Source organism: Macaca fascicularis, chromosome X (genome assembly GCF_037993035.2).
Source record: "Macaca fascicularis isolate 582-1 chromosome X, T2T-MFA8v1.1".
In the NCBI taxonomy this organism is placed as follows: domain Eukaryota; kingdom Metazoa; phylum Chordata; class Mammalia; order Primates; family Cercopithecidae; genus Macaca; species Macaca fascicularis.
The window spans coordinates 154058625-154084570 of NC_088395.1; the positions used below are offsets into that span (position 1 = coordinate 154058625).

Here is a 25946-nt window from a genome sequence, read left to right on the forward strand (position 1 = left end):
ACCAGTTCCTTAAAATAGTGAGAAAGAAGGATAAGGAAGGTTTTACTGTATGTAAGGCCTTGATTTTTATCAATATATATGTAAGCCAACATATTTTCTAAGGTTTTCTGTGATGGGATCTGATTTAGTTGGAATACATACTGTTTTCAGCTCATCAATTGATTAGGCCTCTTAATACTGTTTCTCAGAGGCAAGTTTACTATTGTAAATCAGTTTACAACAATGGGATGTGTCAGCCTATAGCTTAAGCATTTGCAAATTTAACACTTTTTCAGTTTCACAACAAAATTGCATTCTGATTATTAATAATAAGTTGTTAGGAGATGAAAGTATATCTGTTAGCTATTTGACTTTCTATAATTAAGCAAAGGTAATTACTATTAAAGGGTCATTGAAAGTGATATATACTTTATATGTTAGGATTAATAATTTTACTTCTTCTTCAGGGCCCTCATATTTTGTGCTTCCAAGTGGGTATATCCTGCAAAACAGTGAAAACACTAATGGCCAATCTCTGGAAGAAGATTACGCATCGGAAGCTCTGCTGAATTTTTTCTTTCCAACAAGTAAGTTCTTGTTTGATTTCTTTCCCCCTCTAATGTTCTTGTTTTGAAAAGAGTAGTTAAATGTTTAGGAAGCAGTGTGGTGTATTGCCACTGGAGTGGGACAGAGCTGAGTTTGAATCCTGACTCTGCTCTTTGGCTTAGACAAGACAATCTCTCTGAACCTCAGTGCCCTCATCTTTGAAATGAAGATATTTACCACTAAGAATTATGAGGACGAACTGAGATAATATTTGTAAGGCATTTCATAAATGTATATTACTGTTTATAAAATACTTTTCCTTTGCAAATATCGAAATCTTTCACAATTTACCTGAATGACATTGCCTGAAATTTAGTCACTGACCCAGTATTGTGAAATTGATGTCTTCTGTGGCATTAGTGAGAGGGTACTGTGTGACTGATGTTATGGAATATGCCAGATGTTTCCCCATCTGTTTTAATGATAGAAATCCCAGGCTTCAAGTCCCACCGTCTTTTTGTGATTCTGTATATAATGTGTTTATCAAGCACATTATGACCCCTGAGAATTATTAACCACAAATAAACATGTTTCATTTTGTATAGCATGTGGTGCCCTTTCAAGGAGAAGCTTCGTATAAATTGGAATATGTGAAGTACAAAGATAAAGCTGTTATGAAAAATCATGCAGAATTTATTCTAACAAAATTTGATATACTCTATAAGCACAAAATTATATCTGTTTTTCATTTCCAGGCCTTACTACTGAATTCTTTAGTGAACTTGAAAAAATCTCTTTGTGTTTCTTTGTACTTGTTTCATTAAGTTTAAAATAGGCATCTACCAAGGCTGGTTCAACATTCGCAAATCAATAAACATAATCCAGCATATAAACAGAACCAAAGACAAGAACCACATGATTATCTCAATAGATGCAGAAAAGGCTTTTGACAAAATTCAACAGCCCTTCATGCTAAAAACGCTCAATAAATTCGGTATTGATGGAACGTACCTCAAAATAATAACAGCTATTTATGACAAACCCACAGCCAATATCATACTGAATGGGCAAAAACTGGAAAAATTCCCTTTGAAAACTGGCACAAGACAGGGATGCCCTCTCTCACCACTCCTATTCAACATAGTGTTGGAAGTTCTGGCTAGGGCAATCAGGCAAGAGAAAGAAATCAAGGGTATTCAGTTAGGAAAAGAAGAAGTCAAATTGTCCCTCTTTGCAGATGACATGATTGTATATTTAGAAAATCCCATTGTCTCAGCCCAAAATCTCCTTAAGCTGATAAGCAACTTCAGCAAAGTCTCAGGATACAAAATTAATCTGCAAAAATCACAAGCATTCGTATACACCAGTAACAGACAAACAGAGCCAAATCATGAATGAACTTCCATTCACAATTGCTTCAAAGAGAATAAAATACCTAGGAATCCAACTTACAAGGGATGTAAAGGACCTCTTCAAGGAGAACTACAAACCACTGCTCAGTGAAATAAAAGAGGACACAAACAAATGGAAGAACATACCATGCTCATGGATAGGAAGAATCAATATCGTGAAAATGGCCATACTGCCCAAGGTTATTTATAGATTCAATGCCATCCCCATCAAGCTACCAATGAGTTTCTTCACAGAATTGGAAAAAACTGCTTTAAAGTTCATATGGAACCAAAAAAGAGCCCGCATCTCCAAGACAATCCTAAGTCAAAAGAACAAAGCTGGAGGCATCACGCTACCTGACTTCAAACTATACTACAAGGCTATGGTAACCAAAACAGCATTGTACTGGTACCAAAACAGACATATAGACCAATGGAACAGAACAGAGTCCTCAGAAATAATACCACACATCTACAGCCATCTGATCTTTGACAAACCTGAGAGAACAAGAAATGGGGAAAGGATTCCCTATTTAATAAATGGTGCTGGGAAAATTGGCTAGCCATAAGTAGAAAGCTGAAACTGGATCCTTTCCTTACTCCTTATACAAAAATTAATTCAAGATGGATTAGAGACTTAAATGTTAGACCTAATACCATAAAAACCCTAGAGGAAAACCTAGGTAGTACCATTCAGGACATAGGCATGGGCAAAGACTTCATGTCTAAAACACCAAAGGCAACGGCAGCTAAAGCCAAAATTGACAAATGGGATCTCATTAAACTAAAGAGCTTCTGCACAGCAAAAGAAACTACCATCAGAGTGAACAGGCAACCTACAGAATGGGAGAAAATTTTTGCAATCTACTCATCTGACAAAGGGCTAATATCCAGAACCTACAAAGAGCTCAAACAAATTTACAAGAAAAAAACAAACAGCCCCATCAAAAAGTGGGCAAAGGATATGAACAGACATTTCTCAAAAGAAGACATTCCTACAGCCAACAGACACATGAAAAAATGCTCATCACTGGCCATCAGAGAAATGCAAATCAAACTACAATGAGATACCATCTCACACCAGTGAGAATGGCGATCATTCAAAAGTCAGGAAACAACAGGTGCTGGAGAGGATGTGGAGAAATAGGAACACTTTTACACTGTTGCTGGGATTGTAAACTAGTTCAACCATTATGGAAAACAGTATGGCGATTCCTCAAGGATCTAGAACTAGATGTACCATATGACCCAGCCATCCCATTACTGGGTATATACCCGAAGGATTATAAATCATGCTGCTATAAAGACACATGCACACGTATGTTTATTGTGGCACTATTCACAATAGCAAAGACTTGGAATCAACCCAGATGTCCATCAGTGACAGACTGGATTAAGAAAATGTGGCACATATACACCATGGAATACTATGCAGCCATAAAAAAGGATGAGTTCATGTCCTTTGTAGGGACATGGATGCAGCTGGAAACCATCATTCTTAGCAAACTATCACAAGAACAGAAAACCAAACACCACATGTTCTCACTCATAGGTGGGAACTGAACAATGAGATCACTTGGACTCAGGAAGGGGAACATCACACACCGGGGCCTATCATGGGGAGGGGGGAGGGATTGCATTGGGAGTTATACCTGATGTAAACGACAAGTTGATGGGTGCTGACGAGTTGATGGGTGCAGCACAGCAACATGGCACAAGTATACATATGTAACAAACCTGCACGTTATGCACATGTACCCTAGAACTTAAAGTATAATAATAATAAAATAAATAAATAAATAAAATAAAATAAAATAGGCATCTACCAATGAGAATAGCAAAATAAAGAAGTTCCTTAAATAAACTCAAAATACTGCCATGGTCAAACTGAGTAAATAAAAAAGAAATCTGAGGTGTTATGTTGTATAGGCTGAAAGAATGATTTGAGTGCCAAAATTAGTCGCAAACAACAACTAATGATGAGTTAAGCTTTAAAGCTTATGAAAACAACAGATGCAAACGGTCATATACTTACTTTTAATAACTACATTGTACAGACACTGAAACCACCTGTAAAAATGGTCCGAAAAAGATATGTGCATTTCCCAAATATTTCTCCAACCTGGTGCAGGAAAGTGAGTCAAAATCAATTATATGAAGTAACAATTTTATCCAACAAAATAAAGTTGTTCCATTTTAATAGAAACGTCTGACCTAGGTTGATTCAAACAATGATTAAATATTTATAAAATGTACATACTGTCTTCTTTGAAGACAATAACTACAGTTTCATAAAGCGTGAAATATTTTTAACCAATTTATTTCCTCCCCCACTTAATTGAAAATAAACGTTCTTACCACTTAAGCATGAAAACAATGTTCATTGTTTTGTCATTAGGCTATTATTCATAAAATATTTATCTCTTGCAGATTAAAATGATAACCTTGACACACACTGGCAGGAAAGCTTGAGAGATCACCTGATCTTTCTCCTTTTGGACAAAATTATATACCTAAACCTGACAAAAAATTGTTCTACCTTTTTGATTCTTTAAAATTAGCAATGCCTCTTAGTAATTTGAGTCTGAAAGTTAATTTGTTTTTCTTTTTTTGAGGCAGTCTGGCTCTGTTGCCAGGCTGGAGTGCAGCGGCATGATCTCAGCTCACTGCAACCTCTTCTTCCCAGGTTCAAGCAATTCTCCTACCTCAGCCTCCAGAGTAGCTGGGACTACAGGCAAGCGCCACCACACCTAGCTAATTTTTTTATTTTTATTAGAGACAGGTTTTCGCCATGTTGGCCAGGATGGTCTTGATCTCTTGACCTTGTGATCCACCCGCCTCGGGCTCCCAAAGTACTGGGATTATAGGTGTGAGCCATCAGGCCTGGCCCATGTTAATTTTAATATCTAGCATAAAATCCATCAGATGCACTTAAAGTATAAATTATCAGCTGATCTTAGAGATCATATAGTCTAGTCTCGTCTATGATTTAACCCTAACAGTAACCATCTCTTTAGCATTTCTGGAAAGTGGTGTTTGAACAGTACCCATGGTGAGAAACTCAGCATGCAAGGAAGTCCATCCCATCGTTGAGTAGTCCTATTTTCACCGTTTTCTGGGTATTTGACACCCAAGCTGAACACTTGATGCGATCCAACCTAGGGGAGAGGAGCCACTCTGGGCCTAGCAGAATTGAAGAGCAGATTACTTAGAATATAGAACAATAAGTAGGATAAACTCTCCTGTCTAAAATGTTTGGAAAATGAGTATCTAGGCCACTTGGTAGTGCATTACATTTTTTATCTTGCATAAGTTACTTTGATCCTTTATTATTTTTAAAACAGAGGTTGTAAAACTCAGTTTGGGAGTTTGTTGCAAAGATTAGTAATAAAGTGTGTAAAGCAAGGTTCCTGGCCCAAACAGGTGCCTAAAGAATGGTAGATATTATTATTTTTACCTTGGCTTCAGCAATTGCCAATCTTTAAAAAAGAGGAATGTAGTAAAGTATACTGAGATTAAAATTTGCATAAAACAATTATATTGTTCTTTGCTGATGTTGAAGTGCTTTAGTGATTATAAAATATCAGTTACTACTTTTAAGTTTGTAATCGTTGATAGTATAAGAGATTGAACCGAATCTATTCTGGCCTTAACACATAGACATACTGTGGAGGTTTTTCTTTTTGAATGAAAATCTGATATCGTGCTTTTTAGTTTGTATTTGTTTCTCTTATAAAGCAGGATATTATAGAAAATAAACTATTTGAGCTTGCAAGTCTTTTAGATTCAGGTATGTATGAATTTATTGCAGTTGCATGTGAATCTTGGTGTTAATGCCATAAATCATTGCCTGTTTAAAATTATAGAGTCATAATTTAAGGGTGAAACAAAGAATCCTAAAATGTATTGTAGTGCCAATATAGTAAGTGTTCACACAAAGTAGGTCAATACCAGTGTATCACTTTAGTCACTAGCAGCAAACTATGTAATTTTTACTTACATTCATTCTCATTGATGCATTCAGTGAGTTTCTGTAGCTTAGTAACGTTAAGTCAGAGGATATATGTGGGATCATTTTAACAAGGGGTTAGTTTTAAAAGCATTTGACCTGTTGTTATTTAATTCTTCTGTGTTATATTTGCATCACCAGCACTCATCATTTATTGTCCTTTTAAACTATCTTACCAATGATTTTTTAACAACTTGTAATTTTCTGCAGTTCACCTAGATTTGAAAATGTGATATTAAATAACTTAGTGGTAACTTTTAGCTGGTCTTATTTTCTTTTAGCACCCATCACTAGCTGTATATGCCATTCAATGCTTGCTTTTCTTCTTTGTCTTGCAATAATTATTAAATTAGGGAAAGTGCTAATTAACCATGCTGAATTCTGTTTCTTAAATTTCTGTTTCTAAAAGCTTGCATTATGAGCGAAAATGAGGTGGTAAAGCCTTGTAATGAGCTGGAAGATCTTAATGAGAGTGAATGTTTGAGCTACAAATGTTGTTTTTCATCATTGGGGACCATGAGCTTCAAATGTTTTGCTCCATTAAGAGATGGTAAGTTCTTCCTCTTTCATTTATTTCTATTTTTTAATATTAAATAAGCAGATCACAATGGCATAAGTTCACATTTGGATTTCCCAGCTTAATACTTAAATGGGACTCCCAATTCTAGGGCAATGCTCCTTAGAAAGTCCTGAGGTGGTCACGACTCTAGTCAGGAGCAGTTTCTGCTTAGCCTTTAGATGGTGACTTTGGTAATTCAAAAATTAGTCTCATTTTTTTTTTTTTTTTTTTTTTGCTTTTGTCACTCTCTGTGTGTTGTCCTAAAGTTTCCAGGCTGTATGGAACCCTCAGTGGCTGAGAGAAGATACCGGTTGGGCATGCCTAAGCTTGCTTTTCCTTGCCCAGCTTTTCCTTCTAGGTAGAATTCTTCCCATTTGTCTTGTCTTCGACATCTCAGTATGTAGCAGTGGACTTAGATGTTTCTTTTAAGGTCTACTTATTAGTTTTTCTTTATTGGGTATTTTTTGAGATAGTGTCTCACTCTGTCACCCAGGCTGGAGTGCAGTGGTGACGTGGTCACAGCTGACTGCAGCCTCAACATCCAGGGCTCAAGTGATCCACCTGCCTCAGCTTCCTAAGTCGTTGGGACTACAGGCGTGCGCCAGCATACCCGACTAATTTTTAATTTTTTGGTAGAGACAGGATCTCCCTAGGCTTCCTAGGCTGGTCTCAAACTCTTGGGCTCCAGCAGTTCTCCCGCCTCGACCTCCCAAAGTGCTGGAATTTATAGGTGTGAGCCACCACACCTAGTCTCGTTCTATAGTTTGTGAATTAGGTTCTTCTGAATACTTTTTTCTTTACAAAGTTTTGAGAACTACACCATCTGTTTTTGTTACCTTCATTTGGATAGTGGGGATGTATTTCCAGTTGCTCTCATGATGCATGGATTTGATATGATGAAATACTAACAAATACTACAAAAAGGATGCATGCAAAATAATATCTTAAGTTAATATAGTCCCTATTCAATTTATGGCTTTTTGTTGAACATGTAGTGTTAATACTGGAAACTAAAAGCTGATCATGAATATAATCTTACAATTTTAACACTGTCACATGTTATTTGTAATTCATTTATCAGTTCGGTCTTTATATTATGTATGAAGCAACATTTGGTTCTTGCAGAGGAAAAAATTTAACCATGACTTACAATTCCCCAATCACATTAGAATGCATTTTCCAATGAATATAAGACTAAAATATGCTTATTTCACCTGCGCATTCTTGATTCCTTGTTTAATTTAATATTTTGTAATTTGGAAGTAAACCTGCAGCACCTGGTTATTCCCAGACAGTTTCCCATCCAAGTACTAACCAGGCTAGACCGTGCTTAGCTCACAAGATCAGATGAGATGGGGCATATTCAGGGTGGTGTGACCATAGATTAAGAAGCTACTTATTTACCAAGTTAATGGTTCATAGATTAATGTGCTCCCCAAGTGCTCTAGGATGTACAACATATGGTCAAGAGAAAAAACCTATTTAGGGCCAGAGGAAGAAATATATTATATGCATCATAATAATCAATGATTGTACAAAAAAGAGTAGGATCATTTTATTAAGGCTTCATTATGGGATACATATTGAAAGTGTAGCCTTCAGTGTGTTTCAAGAACATTTCATGAACTCCTGTTCTTTATAAAGTAGCAAGGATATTTACCTGTCACATAAGAATACCTCCTCATTTCACTTTATTAACTGATAGTTACTTTATAAAGACTTTATGAAAGAACTTGGATTTACTTCTCTTGCTTAAGTCGTGAAAGTAACAGGATATAATTAAACCAACAGAGCCTAAACAGATGATGCGAATGTTTGGGCTTGGTGCAATCAGCCTGATCGTCCTGGGATATCTGCCCATTTATTGCTGCTCTCTTTTCTGGAGGAGGTAGGCAAACGTAAACTTTTATTTGCTGGTTGCTAAGTATACATGAGTATTTGTGTATAGACATATTTATTAATATACTTCAGAAATATAGGGATTATGTTTGGGTTCTTTATGTTGAAAATATGGTAACTTGGGAAAAACCTAAAACTAGAGTTGCCATAATATGTTTTTAAAATACATGTTATCAGCCAGGCGTGGTGGCTCATGCCTGTAATCCCAGCACTTTGGGAGGCTGAGGCAGGTGGATCACTTGACGTCAGGAGTTCGAGACCAGCCTAACCAACATGGCAAAACCCCATCTCTATTTTAAAAAATACAAAATTAGCCGGGCATAGTGGCACATGCCTGTAATCCCAGCTACTTGGGAGACTTAGGCAGGAGAATTGCTTGAACCTGGGAGGCCGAGGCGGGTGGATCACTTGAGGTCAGGAGTTCGAGACCAGCCTGGCCAACATGGCGAAACTCCATCTCTATTTAAAAAATTAGCCGAGCATGGTGGTGCACACCTGTAATCCCAGCTACTTGGGAGGCTTAGGCAGGATAATTGCTTGAACCTGGGAGGCAGAGGTTGTAGTGAGCCAAGAACACGCCACTGCACTCCAGTCTCAGCAACAAGAGTGAAAATCCATCTCAAAAATAAAATGTGCATTATTTTATTTTTCCATAGATTTTCTTCCTGCATAGTATCTGTACATTCCCTCATCAAACAAATCCACAGTTCGAAAGAAAAATAAAGCAGCAAGCTTGGTGTGTGTGCAGTGGGGGTGGCTATTAACTGTAAATCAGAACAGTTCCTGGAAGTGTTAGCTTCCATTGAGTCATCTGCCATTGCTCTTTAATGATCATCTACCGTTGGGTCATAAAGCCTTGATCTGTCTTCAAGCCAATTGGTAAACAGATTTCTTCGTAGCATCTTATACAAAATGCCAATGGACTACCAGCATGATGCTTCCCAGTTTTTTTTTTAAGAATATATATATTAATATATATATATATATAGCTCCCCACCTATGGGGACAGAGTGGGTATACAGATATAGAGCACAGTCAGGACTAGAGTGAGGTGAGTGAGGCACTTAGAGCACAAAGTTAAGGGAAGCACCCACGCTAAGGTTTGTGCGGTGCAAGGTCAGTGTTGTCACTACCCTGAGAATAAGTACCTCCTTAAATTCTCTGATAAAGAGAAGGTGCCTGTTGAAGGTTAAGCATCTTTGATGTTTTTATTGAAGTTAATGGGGAAGTAGTAGTTGAGTTACCAGAATATGGTTTAGATTTTGCAAGAAGAATTCGACTGTACACACTACCTTACTTTGGATAAAGATCGTCAAGGTGATTGGCAGTAGGAGTGGAATTTTTGACCCTTCCTTCTTCTCTTCAAAGGTTGATTTTTTATTAAAAAAAACAAACCATGAATAAACAATAAAGTAACATTTGCTAGAAATTGGTGGCTAGGAATATACCATGAAATTTAGAGACTTTCTAGGATAATAAGTTTGGTATGATAACTTCATTATGGTCCCTGTGTTATGCCTCTGCAAAGGAATTTTATGGGGGTGTTCAGGTTCTCTGGATTTTTTTTTCTCTAAAGTGAAATCCAAAGGATTATTCTCTGGATGCTAATATATTTCCTTCTTTCTGCATAATACAGACTGCTTGAGAAACTTGAACAATGTGAGTAAGTGTATATATTGGATACTATACGTTTTGGTTTACTATGTTTATTTATTTTACTATTTTGTGCAAGAGCAGTATGCTCCTTCTGTCATCTTGAGCTGACTATCATGACCCTTGGAGCAGGCAGCAGATTCATCTTGCTGCTTAGCTGAATTTCCAGGAACAATGATTGAGAGTGGATGGGCACTTTAAGCCTATTATGGTAGGCTGATTTTAGAGGCAAGGGGAATAATTGTGTAAGAATGGGGAAATCCCATCCCTGATACCAAACAAGGAGCCAAGTGCAGGCCAAAGTCTGCTTTTGCAGGGCAAGATATCTCCTTAGAATGATTTCCTTAACTCACTTTCTGTTCTCCATTTCAAAGAATAAAGAGATAGGTAAAATATTAGAGTAACTAAAATAACCCATAAAAGAGAAATAGACACAGCAGTAAAATCAATATGTGATGGCTTAAAAAGGAAAAGAAAGAAGCCAAACACAGTTGTTTGTCTAAATCAGAGGTACCGAAACCTATTATGACTATCTGCAGTAATGTGATTTGGGCCTCTTTTGGAAGACCTTTTTTTGTTCTTTCATCATTGGAAGACACCCTTAAGCTCCTCCTCCTGCTAAATCCTGTCTAAACATTAAATAACTGAGCATTCCTTTAAGAAAGAACTGTCGTAGCTCTTCTCTTGTCCTTCAGTTGCAAGCCAAAACAAACAATGTTTTGGTATTCCCCAACCTCTGCAATTTGGACAGTGCCTTTTTTTAAGGATCACCTAAGGAGCCAACAACTGGCAAAAGTTGGAGAGCTTAAAAAATGAGAAGTACTTTGGGAGACCGAGGCAGGCAGATCACGAGGTCAGGAGTTCGAGACCAGCCTGAACAACATGTTGAAACCCCGTCTCTACTAAAAATATAAAAATTAGCCAGCCATGGTGACACATACCTGTAATCCCAGCTACTCAGGAGGCTGAGGCAGGAGAATCGCTTGAACCCGGGAGGCGGAGGTTACAGTGAGCCAAGATCATGCCACTGCACTCCAGCCTGGGCGACAGAGTGAGACTCCATCTCAAAAACAAAAACAAAAAAAAATGTGAAGCAATTTGAGTTGGTGGGAGAAGTAAAAGCAGTGTAGGTGAAAAGGGTAATTATGCACCAGAGCCATATGTACTTCAGTTTCTGGCACCTAAGTCATTTTTTCCACTATTGACCATATTCATTCAATGTTTGCATGTGCCAGGTATAATGGAGGATACAGAATTTTTAAGACATAGGCCCTAATTTTAAGGAGCTTAAATCCACCTTAAAACAAATCCCAAGTTTGACACATTTAAATTACAATATAAGATGAAAATAATTAAGGACTAAAATGGATGGTAGCAATAACTTACAAAAGTTTTGAAGCAGTGGAGAATAGGTTAAGTGGGAGAGGGCAGGTCAGGCTTCATGGTAGAGGTGCCGTTTGAGGTTGATTTTGAAGGGGGACAGATTTGGAGTAGATGGAGGGGGTCCTTTTCACAGAATTAATTACATTCAGATGGTGGTCTTCTCTCTATAGACACCTTAACTGATTTCACTTCTGAGCAGATACAGCTTAATTTTTCCACTGGAATGATCTATAAATGAATCTGTAGTTTATTTCTAGTTGACTTGAGTTCTAGTGTGATATGAACCCGGTATACAGAGGACTCAAGTGGGCTTGAACTGGGTGCACATACAAAAGGAAGCAGAGAGCCTTAGTGAAAAACTTTCTAAGAATTTACTAATAACTATATTAAACTAACATATAAGATGTGTTTTGAAATTTATTGCGTCCTCAAGGTTATGTAAGATCTATTTTTATCCTAATTAATAGGGATCAGAAGCTTCATTAGGTATAAGTGCCACTAGTAGGCTTAAGCCTTCGCTTAGAGGAGAAGGAAGGAAAAGATCAAGTGGATAGCAACAAAAGGAAGCAGGGAAGAGGGATTCTAAGGGGAGGAGAAAAAGGGAGGTGGCTGAATTGTTTTTATAACAGCTATTACTGTAGCCAGTGACAGTAGTCTCAAGTGCAGTTTCTAATTCGGTTTCTAATCTTTATCTGCTTTTAGATGAAGTTTAAATCTGTGTGTATATGCCATTTAAACATCTGTGGATTATGTAGTGATATGATACTTGAGTGTGTCTGTAGCTTTGGTAAGGTGGAAAATTTAAACATTATAATACCATACCTGTTACATTCAGATGAAGTGCATTTTCATGTTCTTTTTCTTCCTATCAGATTGAATTTGTAACTTTGAATTAAGACAGAATTCAGAACTTAGTCTGAAAATGACAAAACTGTATTTTCTTTCAACTAATAAAATGTCTATTTTTTTTAAAGATTGCAGATCATCTGATACACAGATGATGTAAAAAGCACATCCCCCATACACTTTCAATGTTGCTACTTGCCAGATGGCTGTTACTGAAAATTTCTACATTTAGACAAATCCTGCTGCATGATTCCCTGTATTATAATTTGGTTTTCATTATGCCAATAGTCTTAGTGCCACTTATTTTCTTACAATGAGAGGTAAAGAACTGGGAATAAATGTGTCAAAAACTGCCTTAAAATCATCACCCATTGAATTTAAAAAATAGGCATTTACATTTTCAATTTCCCATGTTTGCATGTCTCATTATACTGTACAATATAATTAATAATGTTATTTTGAAAAACTTTATGCAGTAATTAGTGAACTACTGGAAAGTTTGAAGTTCCTAGGATTATATACATCTGGATTCAGAGGAAGGAAATAAAATCTATAAATTTTGAAAAGTATGACTAGCCTCTAAGAACTTTGATAAAATATGTCAGATGAGAATGTGAGCAAACTGTAACTCTGTTCTAACATGAGTCACTATAGGTTTGAAATTTGTATAAAGCTGGTTCTTCTTGGACGCTGTTCAGAGTAATTTAATTACTGAAATAATAAGAAAACCTCATTATATGCGGATCATATGTCTGAGGTGTTCCCATTGCAAGGACTCCAAGGACAGCATTTTAGAGAACTCTGGCATAGTAGGTACTATTAAAAGGAACATTCTGTTGCCAAGTAACTAATAACTTCATTGCAAAATGAAGTGACCTTTTCTCAATTCCCATTCAATTAGATGTTTTTGTCACAGAGTACACTGTTGACTGCTCCCTTCTTGAAATTTTCCCCTCTTGGATTTCATTGTTCCTCTTAAAATTTTGATCCATCTCAGTCTGCTTTTCTTTGTTCTCCCAAATGTGGTTATTTCCCAAAGCCTTACTCTCATTTATCAGAGAATGTTAGAAATATATAGGAGGAAGACATTTTAAAAGATCTGTGTTCCAATTCTGCTTTTGCCATGTTTCATGGATGTGTTTAAATTCTTTGAGTATTGATTTTCTAACAAAATTATAGTAGAGACTTGAGTTAGATAATTTCTACGGTATTTTCTGATCATAGTATTCCAAGAGTCTCTGGGTAAATTACTCTTAAATCCAAATCCTAAAATCCTCACCTCTGTCTGTTCCATATTTCCAGTCATGCTCGTGAATTAGATGTTTTATCAGCACCTCAAATGCAACATGTGAAAAAGTGAACTCATTTTCTTTTTCTCCTAAAGCATCTCCCCTTGACACTTCTCCATTCCTGTCAGTGATTTCTTTAGTTTCCCAAGCTGGAACCTTAGAGTCATTGGTGACTATTTCTTCTCATTTATCCTCAATATATAATTTTTTCACTTACTCTTCTTGTAATTTTTTTTTGTTGTTGTTGTTTTGTTCTTCTTTGGAAAGAGTCTGGAATTTGTCCCTTCTCCCATTTTATTGTTGTAATTTAGTCCCAGCCTTGAGTGCTTTTTCCCGTTCTAGGCAAGTGGCTTCAGGAGAGGGGCAAAAGGGGACTAAGGGTAGCATCTAAAGAGCAAAGGCAGGTTTCAGAGCTGAGAGGTCATACTTATATATCTAATCCAAGAGATTCTTAGAAGAGAGACACTATCTGAGATGGGGCTGCAGGTGGGGCTTGGAGGATGGCTAGGAGGTGGGTTCCAGAGAAGTTTCTTGGTACTTAAATAGGAATGTATGGCATTGGCCTTAGGTGAAGAGGAATTAAGGATACCTGCCAAACCAGTTTGGACATACACCTGGACTCCTAAGCTACTCCCCCTCTAATCCATCCTGCAATGTCTTGCCAGACTCATCTTCCTGAAATATCTCTATTTCATTTCATTATATCATTCAAGAACTTCTAATGCTTTCAATAATATCTGTGTTCCAGGCCTTGTGTTAGGTGCTGTGAAGGACAAACAAGCAAATCAGATTATGCTCTGTGCTCCCAGGGAACACATAGTTTATCTAATAAGGGACATATACAAGTATCTAAGGTAAAAAATCGTTGTCCATAAAAGAGGTACAGGTAAAAACTTAGCATGTAGATGGCTTCTATGGAAGTAAACCTGGGATTTTTTTTTTTTTTTTTTTTTTTAAAGACAAGTTCTCGCTCTGTAACCCAGGCTGGAGTGCAGTGGCACAATCATAGCTCACTGCAGCTTCGACTTCCTGGGGTCCAGCAATCCTCCCACCTCAGTCTCCTGAGTACCCAGGACCACAGGCGTGTGCCACCACACCCAACTAATTTTTGTATATTTGGTAGAGACAAAGTTTCACCATGTTGCCCAGGCTGGTCTCAAACTCCTAAGCTCAAGGAATCCACCTGCCTTGGCCTCCTAAAGTGCTGGGATTACACACAGAAGCCAACGTGCCCAGCCCATGGGTCCTGGGCTTTTCTTTACTGGGAGAGTTTTGTTATAGCTTTGCTCTCATTACTTGTTATTGGTCTGCTCAGGTTTTGGATTTCTTCCTGGTTCAATTTTGTTAGGTTGTATGTGTCTAGACATTTTTCCATTTCTTCTAGATTTTCCAATTTATTGGCATATAGTTGTTCAGAGTAGCCACTATTGACCTTTGAATTTCTATGGTATCAGTTACAATGCCTTCTTTTTTATCTCTGATTTTACTTATTTGGGTATTCTCTCTTGTTTGCTTAGTCTGGCAAAAGGTCTGTGAGTTTTATTCATCTTTCTTAAAAAACAACTTTTTGTTTCATTAATCTTTTATATTTTCTTCATTTCTTTTTTTTTTTTTTTTTGAGACGGAGTCTCGCTCTGTCGCCCAGGCTGGAGTGCAGTGGCGCAATCTCGGCTCACTGCAAGCTCCGCCTCCCGGGTTCACGCCATTCTCCTGCCTCAGCCTCCCGAGTAGCTGGGACTACAGGCGCCCACAACCGCGCCCGGCTAATTTGTTTTGTATTTTTAGTAGAGACGGGGTTTCACCGTGGTCTCGATCTCCTGACCTTGTGATCCGCCCGCCTCGGCCTCCCAAAATGCTGGGATTACAGGCGTGAGCCACCGCGCCCGGCCTATTTTCTTCATTTCAAATTTATTTATTTCTGCTCTCATCTTTATTATTTTGTTCTCCTAATTGTGGGTTTGGTTTGATTTTGCTTTTCTGGTTATTTAAGATGTATCATTAGGCTGTTTATATGAAGTTTTTCCTCTTTTTAATATAGGTACTTATAGCTATAATCTTCCCTCTGAGTACTGCTTCTGTTGTATCCCAGGTTTTGGTATATCATGTGTCCATTATCAGTTGTTTCAAGAAGTGTTTTAATTTCCTTCTTAATCACTTCATTGATTCATGGCTATTCAGGAACATATTGTTTAATTTCCATATATTTGTATAGTTTCCAAATTTCCTCTTGTTATTGATTTCTAGTTTTATTCCATTGTGGTGAGAGAAGATGCTTGTTATTGTTTTAATTTTTTTCAATGTTTTAAGGCTTGCTTTGTGACCTAACACACAGTCTATCCTTGAGGATAATTCATGTGCTGGGGAAAGAAGGTGTATTCTGTAGCCATTGTATGAAGTTTTCTCTAAATATCTATTAGGTCTATTTGGTGTACAGTGCAGATTAAGTCTGATGTTACTTTGTTCATTTTCTGTCTGGAAGATCTGTCCAGTGATGACAGTAGGGTATTGAAGTCACTAGCTATTATTGTACTGGGATCTATCTCTATCTTTAGCTCTAATACTATTTGCTTTATGTATCTAGGTGCTCCAGTGTTGGGTGCACATATATTTACAATTGCTATATTCCATTGCTGAGTTGACCTCTGTCATTATTTGGTGACTGTCTTTGTCTCTTCATATAGTTTTGTTTTGAAATGTATTTTTTTCTGATGTAAGTATAGCTACTCCTGCTCTGTCTTGGTTCCCATTGGTATGGAATGTCTTTTTTTCATTCTTTTATTTTCAATCTATATGTATCTTTCTAGGTGAAATGTGTTTCTTATAGGCAACTGATGATTTCATTGATATGGAATGTCTTTTTTCATTCCTTTATTTCCAGTCTATATGTGTCTTTATGGGTGAACTGTGTTTCTTCATATAGTTTTGTTTTGAAATATATTTTTTTCTGATGTAAGTATAGCTACTCCTGCTCTGTCTTGGTTTCCATTGGTATGGAATGTATTTTTTTCATTCCTTTATTTTCAATCCATATGTGTCTTTTTAGGTGAACTGTAGGCAACTGATGATTGGGTCTCGTCTTTATATCTATTCAGCCACTCTATGTCTTTTGATTGGAGAGTATAGTCCATTTATATTCAGTGTTATTATTGGTAAGTAATGACTTACTTCTGCCATTTTGTTATTTGTTTTCTGGTGGCCTTGTGGTCTTCTCCTTCTACTTTCCTTCCTTCCTGTCTTCCTCTAGTGAATGTGATTTTCTCTGGTGATATGATTTAGTTTCTTGCTTTTTATTTTCTGTGAATCCATTGTATGTTTTTTGATTAGACGTTACCATGAGGCTTGCAAATACTATCTAATAACCTATTATTTTAAGCTGATAACAACATAACATTGTTTGCATAAACAAACAAGCAAAAAGGAAACTAATAAAAACTTTACATCATAGCTTCATCCCCCAACTTCTAAACTTTTTGTTGTTTCTGTTTATATCTTATAGTAGTCTATGTTTTGAAGAGTTGTTGCAGTTAATATTTTTGATTGGTTCGTCTTTTAGTCTTTCCACTTAAGAGTGGTTTATACAACAAAGTTACATTGTTATAATATTTTGTGGTTTTCTATATACTTATTGTTACCGGTGAGTGTTGTGCCTTCAGATGATTTATTATTGGTCATTAACATCCTTTTCTTTTTCGTCAAAGTATTCAATTTAGCATTTTGTGTAGGACATATCTGGTATTGATGAAATCCCCCAGCTTTTGTTTTTCTGGGAAAGTCTTTATTTTTCTTCATGTTTGAAGGATATTTTCGTTGGACATACTATTCTAGGGTGAAGGAGTAGTATGTCTTATTTTTCCTTCAGCACCTTATATGTATCATGCCACTCTCTCCTGGCCATAAGGCTTCTGCTGGTAACTCTGCTGCCAGACTGACTGGGGCTCCATTGTGTGTTGTTTGTTTCTTATCTCTTAGTGCTTTTAGGATCCGTTGTTCATCCTTGACCTTTGGGAGTTTGATTATTAAATGCCTTGAGGTCATCTTCTTTTGGTTAAATCTGCCTGGTATTCTATAACCTTCTTGTACTTGTATATTGATATCTTTGTCTAGATTTGGGACATCCTCTGTTATTATTACTTTGAACAAACTTTTACCTCTATCACCTTCTCTACCTCCTTTATAAGGCCACTAACTCTTAGATTTGCCCTTTTGAGACTATTTTCTAGATGTTGTAGGCATGTTTCATTGTTTTCTTTATTCTTTTTTCTTTTGTCTCCTCTGACCATTTTAAATGCTATTAATGTATTTTAAAATAGCCTATCTTCAAGGTCACTAATTGTTTATTCTACTTGATCAATCTGCTATTAAAAAACTCTGATGCATTCTTCAGTATGTCAGTTGCATTTTTAACTCCAGAATTTCTGCCTGATTATTTTTAATTATTTCAACCTCTTTGTTCAATTTATCTGATGTAATTCTGCATTCCTTTTCTGGGTTCTGTTGAATTTCTTTGTTTCTCCTCAAAACAGCTATTTTGAATTCTTTGTCTGAAAGGTACTATGTCTCTGTTTCTCCAGGATTAGTCTCTGGTGCCTTATTTAGTTCATTTGGTGATTTCACATTTTCCTGGATGGTCTTGATGCTTGTGAATGTTCGTCTGTGTCTGGGCATTGAAGAGTTAGGTATTCATTGTACTGTTCACTATCTGGGCTTGTTTGTACCTATCTTTCTTCGGACAGATTTCCAGGTGTTCTAAGGGACTTGAGTGTTGTTATCTAAGCTGTATTTGCATTAGGAGGCATACCAAATTCAGTGACACTGTGGCTCTTGCAGACTTGTAGAGGTATTGCCTTAATGGTCTTGGATAAAAAACAGAATAATTCCCTGGATTACCATCAGAGGCTCTAGTTCTCATCCTTTCCTTTTCCCCAATCAAATGGAATCTCTCTCTTTCTGGGCTGAGCTGCCTGGAGCTTTGGGGTGAGGTGACCCAAACGCCACTGAGGCCACCACCACTGGGACAGCACTAGGTCAGACCTTAAGCCAGCACAGCACTAGGTCTTGTCCAAGGCTCACTGTAATCACTACCTGGCTATGTTCGCTCAAGGCACTGGGACTGCTGTTTGTAAACAGCAGGTGGCAAAGCCAGCCAGCCTTGTATCCTTTCCTTCAGGGTGGTGAGTTCTTGCAGGCCCCAGGCATGTCCAACGGTACTTTCCAGGAGCCAAGAACTAGAGTCAAAATCTTAGAAATATACCTAGTATTCTGTTGTACTGCAGGTGATCTGGCACTCACCACAAGATGCAGTTCTTCCCACTGTTTCTTCCCCTTTCTACAGGTGGAAAAGCCCTACCTTGTGGCAACCACCACTGCAGGCCCACTGAGAGTACTGCCAATGTTCTCTTAAAGCCCAAGGACTCTTCTGTCTGCTTGTGGTGAATGTTACCTGGCCTGGAACTCACCACCCTTCAGGGCAGTGGGCTCCCCTCTGGCCCAGGGCAGGTCCAGAAATGCCATCTAACAGCCAAGGCCCAGGATTGGGTACCCTAAAAGCCCACTTGGTGCTCTACTCCTCTGTGACTAAGCTGGTAATTAAGGTTCAAGACAAAGTTCCCTTTACTTTTCCCACTGCTTTTCTCAAGCAGGAGTCTCTCCCTGTAGCCACAACAGCTGAGGATGTGCTGAGTCACACCTGCATTCAGCAAGTCTCAAAGTCTCACCCAAGGCTCACAGCATATTACCTAGGTATCACTGCTTGTTATTCAGGGCCCGAGGGCTTTTCAGTCAGCAGGTCCTGCCAGGACTGGATCCTTCCCTTTAAGGCAGTAGATTCTCTCCTGGTTCAGGGTATATCTAGAACTGTCATCTGTGAGCTAGGGCATGAAAAGGGGACCTCTTGACTCTGACTGGTGCCCTTTCCTACTGTGGCTGAGCTGATATCCAAGATGTAAGACAAAGTCATCTTCACTCTTCCCCTTCCTCTTCTGAAACAGATGGAAGGAGTCTCTTTTGGAGCTGTGAGTTTTGCAGCCTGGAGTTAGGGGAGGGGTGGCACCAGCATTCCCTTAGGCACCCTGGCTAGTGTATCAGTAGGTTGTGTGCCTCCTAAATCCACTGATTCTTAGCCCAATTCAGCACTAGGACTCACCTAAGAATTGCAGTCCTTGTGGCCTAGACTGCCTTTCAAGATTATTGAGGGCCGCAGTGAACTTTTGGCCCACAGTGGCAAGGCTTGCCAGATTCAATCCTGACCACTGGGATGGGTGGTTCCCCTCTGGCTAGGTCTGGTTTAAATAGTCCCCCTGTGAGTGGGCATCAGCTGAGTTCAGCCTGGTTTTGCTTTCTGCTTTGACAGGGCAGCTCTGAGTTCAATGTCCTGTCTCACAATTGCTGCACTCTTTCTCTCCCAAGTGCACAGATTCTTTTTCTGTGCCATGCAGCCACTGCTGGGGGTAGGGGAGAGGTGGCATTGGCAATTCAAGACAGTCTTTCGTACTTTCGTTAGTACTTCTTTCAGCTATATGAAGGTAAAAGCAAGTACTCTGAGTGCTCCCCTGATTTTTGATTCTTATGAAGGTGCTTTTTTTTTTCTTTCTGTGTAGATAGTTGTTAAATTTGGTGTTCCTATGGTGGGGTAGGATGGGGATAATTGTTAGAGTCTTCTATTCTGCCATCTTGCTCTGTCCTCAGGCCATTTCTTTCTTTCTGATCAGTTATGTTAAACTCTTGAGGTTCCAAAACACCCAACAAATTTCTTCAGTGATGTATGTTTTTGTTTCTTTGAGCCCCTAGCCTCAGAGTTCCCTGATGTACTCAATTCTGAGGAATTGCCCCTTTACTCATCATTGGCCACCCAATTTCATGCCCACATCTTGAACATTGTTATTCACTAAAAATTGAACCTCTGAGTCTCTGAAATCTTAAAGTTCAAAATCCTACCCTTTGACCATAGGTTCCTTGTCCTCTAGCTTTTTCTCTGCTTTTTTTTTTTTTTGCTGGACCTGTTATTTAACTCATTGAGGCCTCCAGCCTCTTTAACTCTCTTTTTTCTCCTGGTCTGCCATCTTCCTAACATCATCTGCTTTTTTTTAAAATCCAGCCTGGATCCCGTAGTCTAGTACTTTAATCCATTCTTGTTTCCGGTCTCCTTGTTTCATTGAAACTGAATCCATACCACTTCTCTGCTCTTAGATCTAGGCTTCTGGGAATTTTTAGAAGAAAAAAATGTCCCACAACTATGTGGATCTGTGTCATTAGAAATTTCCAGTGAGCTCACTTAACATTTCCAGCCATGCTACTCTACTTGATGTTTACAAACAACATGCCATCTTGCCACTCTGATTCTCATAAAGTGTATCTGCTGACTGAAATGCTCTTATGCATCTCCCCACCTCCACTTTTCTTTATCTGGCTCTCTCTACTCAGGCTGCAGGTCTCATCTTAGATGTCACCTCTTCTAGGAAGCTTACTCCAAACCTCCTGCACACATTGGGTCAAGCTTCTTCTTGTCTGCCTTCTACCAATCTCTGATTACCTCTACTTGAACTTATCTCAATGTAATATTGTTTGTATATCTACTTTCCCTTCTAAATTTTAAGCTCCTCAAGGACAGGTACCATATCTTATTCATGTTTATGTCTCTAGTACTTAGAATAATGTTTATTTAATAAATGAGCAAATATATCAGTGAGTGAATGAGTGTGCAAGAAATTGACCTTTTCAGTGTGAGTATGCTGGCCATGATATATAACACTTCATATGAAAAGAAGAAAATCACCTCTAGTACACTGAAAAATCATTTCACTCCTACTCTCTCCCTTGGGCATTTTCACTGGATGTTAGGTGGAATAGCTAACCTTGGATCTCAGTAGTAAATGTTAGTCATATAGCCAGTTAGTGATGAGGCTGAACAAAAACCAAGTCCTCTGAAACCTAGGCCGGTTTTGAAATAATAAGGCCGTGTTGCTTTTATGTTGATAGTTGTGGCCGGGCGCGGTGGCTCAAGCCTGTAATCCCAGCACTTTGGGAGGCCGAGGCGGGCGGATCACAAGGTCAGGAGATCGAGACCACAGTGAAACCCCATCTCTACTAAAAATACAAAAAATTAGCCGGGCGCGGTGGCGGGCGCCTGTAGTCCCAGCTACTCAGGAGGCTGAGGCAGGAGAATGGCGGGAACCCGGGAGGTGGAGCTTGCAGTGAGCCGAGATCGCGCCACTGCACTCCAGCCTGGGCAACAGCGTGAGACTCCGTCTCAAAAAAAAAATAAAAATAAAAAAATAAATAAATCTGTGGATAAAGAAGACATAGTCATTTTAATTATATAAAATAGGATATATTGACATCACAGCATTAGAAAAAAGCGTAAGTTCTCAGTTTCTTCTCTAAAATCCTGAAATTCAAAAATTTCTGCAAACCTAAAAATTTTGTTTTATTCATTTTGTGACAAATCTGGACTGAGATTCCTTCTAGTCATTATTTAATTCTTAGAGTGAATATTCATATATTTTGTTGCAGAAATGTTACTGTGTTTGATTATGAGATGCTACCCCAGACCCCATGGGAATGTCATGTAATATTCAATATATGATGTCATATTACCTTTCTAAAATCCAAAATAATCTGCATTCTCAAACACATCTGGCCCCAAGGGACTGAGAACTGTGTAGTTCTTTCAGTTATTATTTTTTTAGACTGCAGGTAACAACATGGCAACATAAACAGGCCATAGATAAATCATATAAATATATTTTTTGCCTTCACTTACCATTTCGTTTATGCCAGGAGACATTTTTATGATAAATTGGGAAAGAATTTCTTTGTTCCACATTTGTCTAACCTAGTGGAGCTCAGTGTCAACCCAGTAATACAGTTTTAGGGTAGAAAAGTTAGTATTATCTTCAAAGTCATAATTTCAAAGGCAGACTTATGTATCTCTGGGACCCACATGCTCAGAACCTTGTTTTTCTGTACAGCTAAGTAGCACTTACAATGTCCTTGTATCTTCTTCTGTATGCTACCTAGCTTGAGCTGAGGATAGGATTATTTATCTGTCATTACCTCTTCATCATATTGTGTGCAAATCTTTCTCTCTTTTTTTCTATCTTTGGATTTTTCTCTTTGCTTAACTCTGCCATGAACATTACTATTTTTTTTCTTCTTGGCTTATGTTTAGTTCTTTAGAAAGTAAAAGCCCTATAAGCATAAAAATCAACAAACATTTCTTGATAAAAATCAACAAACATTTCCATTTCCTCTGTGGGATATAAAAAGTGATAAGGTAAGGTTCCAGTCTGAAGGAATTTACAAGCTTTGAGGAGAGAATGAGACAGGTTAGTGTAGTAGGAGAGAGATTGTACTTTAGATTTAGGTAGATCTGGATTTGAATCCTGCTTCTACTACTGAGTAGTTTGGTGACCTCGACAAGTTACTTTCCCGCTTGGTGCCTCAGTTTCCCCATATGAAAAATGGGAATGATAGAAATAATACCTGCCTCATCAAGTCGTTATGAAGATTAAATGAGATCATGCACATGACATGCTTATATACAGGCCTTGGCACATAGGAAGTTTATCATACCTGCTACTAGCCATTATTCATGAACACTGCAAAGTGGTCTAATGGAAAAAGCTTGTACTTTAGAGTCAAACAGACCTACCTTTAAATCCTGGCGTCTCCATTACTAGTTATCTGTGACCTTGGGTGAATTATCTTACCTCTTTAAGCCCCAGTTTAATCATTTGCAAAATAGGAAACACACATTCTAGGGTTGTTGGAGGATTTAATGAGAAAGTATATAAAGCACTTAGTGAAGTTCTTGGCATGTGGTAGCCTCTCAAGTGCCCCTTTACCAACTGTCCACACAAATACAAGGAGGTACGAGATTGTATACCCAATGACAACAGGAGTAAGTGAAAGTGCTTTGAAAATTGTCAATGCTAATATAATGTGAGCCATTACTATGTAGATTTGAAGTTCATAGGAGGAAGGAATCCCTCTAAACTAGGAGTGGAAGAGAAGACTTCCTAGACAAGATAATATCTATGCTTACTGTTAAAGAGTGGGTAACATTGATGTCAGCACAGGGAAGTGGGAGAGCATTTCTGTTACAAAAGGTCACATAATCAAAATGACTGTATAGAGAATAATAGTGATGGTTATGATGATCAATATGAGCAAGCCAAGTGGAATAATTTCTGTCAGATTTATTAAATCTGGTGAGTTAAAAATATCAAGTGAGAGAGTATAGTTATCTGGGCAAATATTTTTTTCCTTATAACCTCCCATTATTATTCTGTCACTAACGAGAAATAGGGTTTCACTTGAACTTCTTATATTACAGCAAGTGGGCCAATTATTTACGAAGGAAGGTCAGCAGAGTTGTAACGGGTTTGAAGAAACAAAGAAGGAAACGAAAGAGGAAGTCTAAAATGTTACAGAGAGCAGCAAGAGGAGATGAGGAACATGGTGAAGAGTAGCAAGAGACCAAAGGTAATTGACAATAGGATTTAAAGTTGAAGTGCTCAATCTCTGATTCTTGTTAGCTTTATATTTCTACCATCATCTTGGTTTGACTGAAACATTTTTTTAAGCACACAAATGTTTGGATCACAGGAGGGGCAGCTTCTGAACAAATATTTATCACTAGAGATATTGAGATGGTAGGAAAATGGATAAGAAATGTGCCAAATTGTTTTGAGTGCCACATTATATGGTATACACAGGTCAGCTTTTCAGAGGGAGAAAAGAAGTTGAACCTGCCCACTCTGACTCTATGGCTCCCTGATAGACACCCTTGGTAAATAATGAAGGCCACAGTCCTCATATGTGACCACATCACATATCCAGTGGAAGGAGCATGGCCTTAGGAGTCTGACAGAGCTGAGATTGAATCCTGGATCTTACCTGTTAGTCTCAGCTACCTGTTCTTCAAACCTGCATGATGTAGTGTTAGAAGAGGTTGAGAGAGGGATCCCAGAATCATATACTAGGGACTACTTTGTACAAGTTACACTTGTACAGGCTTATAGACCCCTAGCCTTGACTTGGGTCTCCTCCTCCCAAAATAACTGTGAAGGACCAAGTAAGAATAAAATGGTTGGTGAGAAACAAAGCTGTATCTCAGGGACTGGGAGTAAGGAGACCCAGGTCATTAACTAGTAGTGTTTCCATAGGCAGTGAAATTAACCTTTCAGTTCCTTGATACCGTCATCTTAGATTTTTTGTGTAACTTAAACAATATAATGTATGTGAAAATGTTTTGAAAATTGCAAAGCACTACCCAAAATTAAGGTGTTAAGTTACAGAGAGGCAAAGGAATGGAATAACAGACCACTGAATTCTGTGTCAGGAGACTCTGGCTTTAGTCCCAGTTCTGCCATTATTTACAGTGTATGCTTGAGCAAGTCGTTTAACTTTCCTGGGCTTCATTTCACCAATCTTCAGAATGAGAAGGTTGATTTGATGAATAGGAAAAGCAATTTATCTCAGAAGAAAAAAAAGAAAATCTTTATATAAGGTATCATATATGTATATTTGATACATATTTACTTAAGCTAACACATAAGTATATATTACTATAATAATGCCTTGCATTATTATTCATATGAATATATTTCCTTGTATCAGTTTGATGCAATACATGTGTGCATATGTACACATGTACACACACATATATACATATATAACATTATAACTAGGCTAACAAAACTTGGTTTCTGTGGACCATTCACTGAGACATGGAAGTTAACTTTGTTATTCAGAAATTATCTCTCTAATGATATTTGCTCTAATCTATTTTATATGTATGCCTCACAGAACAGAAGATGATGTACTGGCAAACTGAAAATACATAAGTTAATCATAACATTCACTATAAAGAATTTGATAATTTTGTTGCAGGGACTTCCTTTTATGACAAAGTGTGATATGTGAATACTAGTCTTTTCAAGTTGTTTAACCCCACTTTACTTTTCTCCCATAGCATTATTTTCCCCTTGAGACAACACAAACCATTCAGAGCAGAGGGGACTGTCTCAGCCATCTAAACCTCATGGAGCATTTTGGAAAGTTAAAAATTGGTTCTTATTTTTGTCATGTTTACTTTCAAACGTGAAATAAAATTGAGTTCTGTTTTCGTGCATCAAACCAGAATCTGATTTCTTTTTATTAAAAACAGTTCCTACAGAATCTTTAAAACCATGCCTAAAACACTGGTGGCATTTCAGATCCTAAAAAGTTACATGATTTTTCCAACTTGGGTTATTGTATCAAGGTATACTTCTGTTGGTACTAAATAAGACATATGTTCCATATTGTTATTCACCTGTCAGCAAGCAGAGAGAAAAACCCCAATGATCATATGTTGCAGTGTATGGGACTTCATTTATTTTGAGGAAAAG

The 25946-nt window shown here is 37.8% G+C and overlaps 1 protein-coding gene across 2 annotated transcripts in view; it reads left to right on the forward strand.

Moving 5' to 3' along the window:
• Positions 1–25698, forward strand: part of FMR1NB (FMR1 neighbor) — a 47223-nt gene extending 21525 nt beyond the window's left edge. Inside the window, exons 2-6 of one of the 2 annotated variants that reach the window (XM_005594768.3) lie at positions 447–566; positions 6335–6475; positions 8276–8372; positions 23888–24036; positions 25529–25698. In XM_005594768.3, the coding sequence (XP_005594825.1) occupies positions 447–566; positions 6335–6475; positions 8276–8372; positions 23888–24023 (494 nt within the window). In that variant the 3' untranslated portion in view covers positions 24024–24036; positions 25529–25698. Of the gene's footprint in view, positions 1–446; positions 567–6334; positions 6476–8275; positions 8373–23887; positions 24037–25528 lie in introns of those variants that run through there. The other variant, XM_074029148.1, reaches the window with a different exon arrangement.
• The last annotated feature ends 248 nt before the right edge of the window (positions 25699–25946 follow it).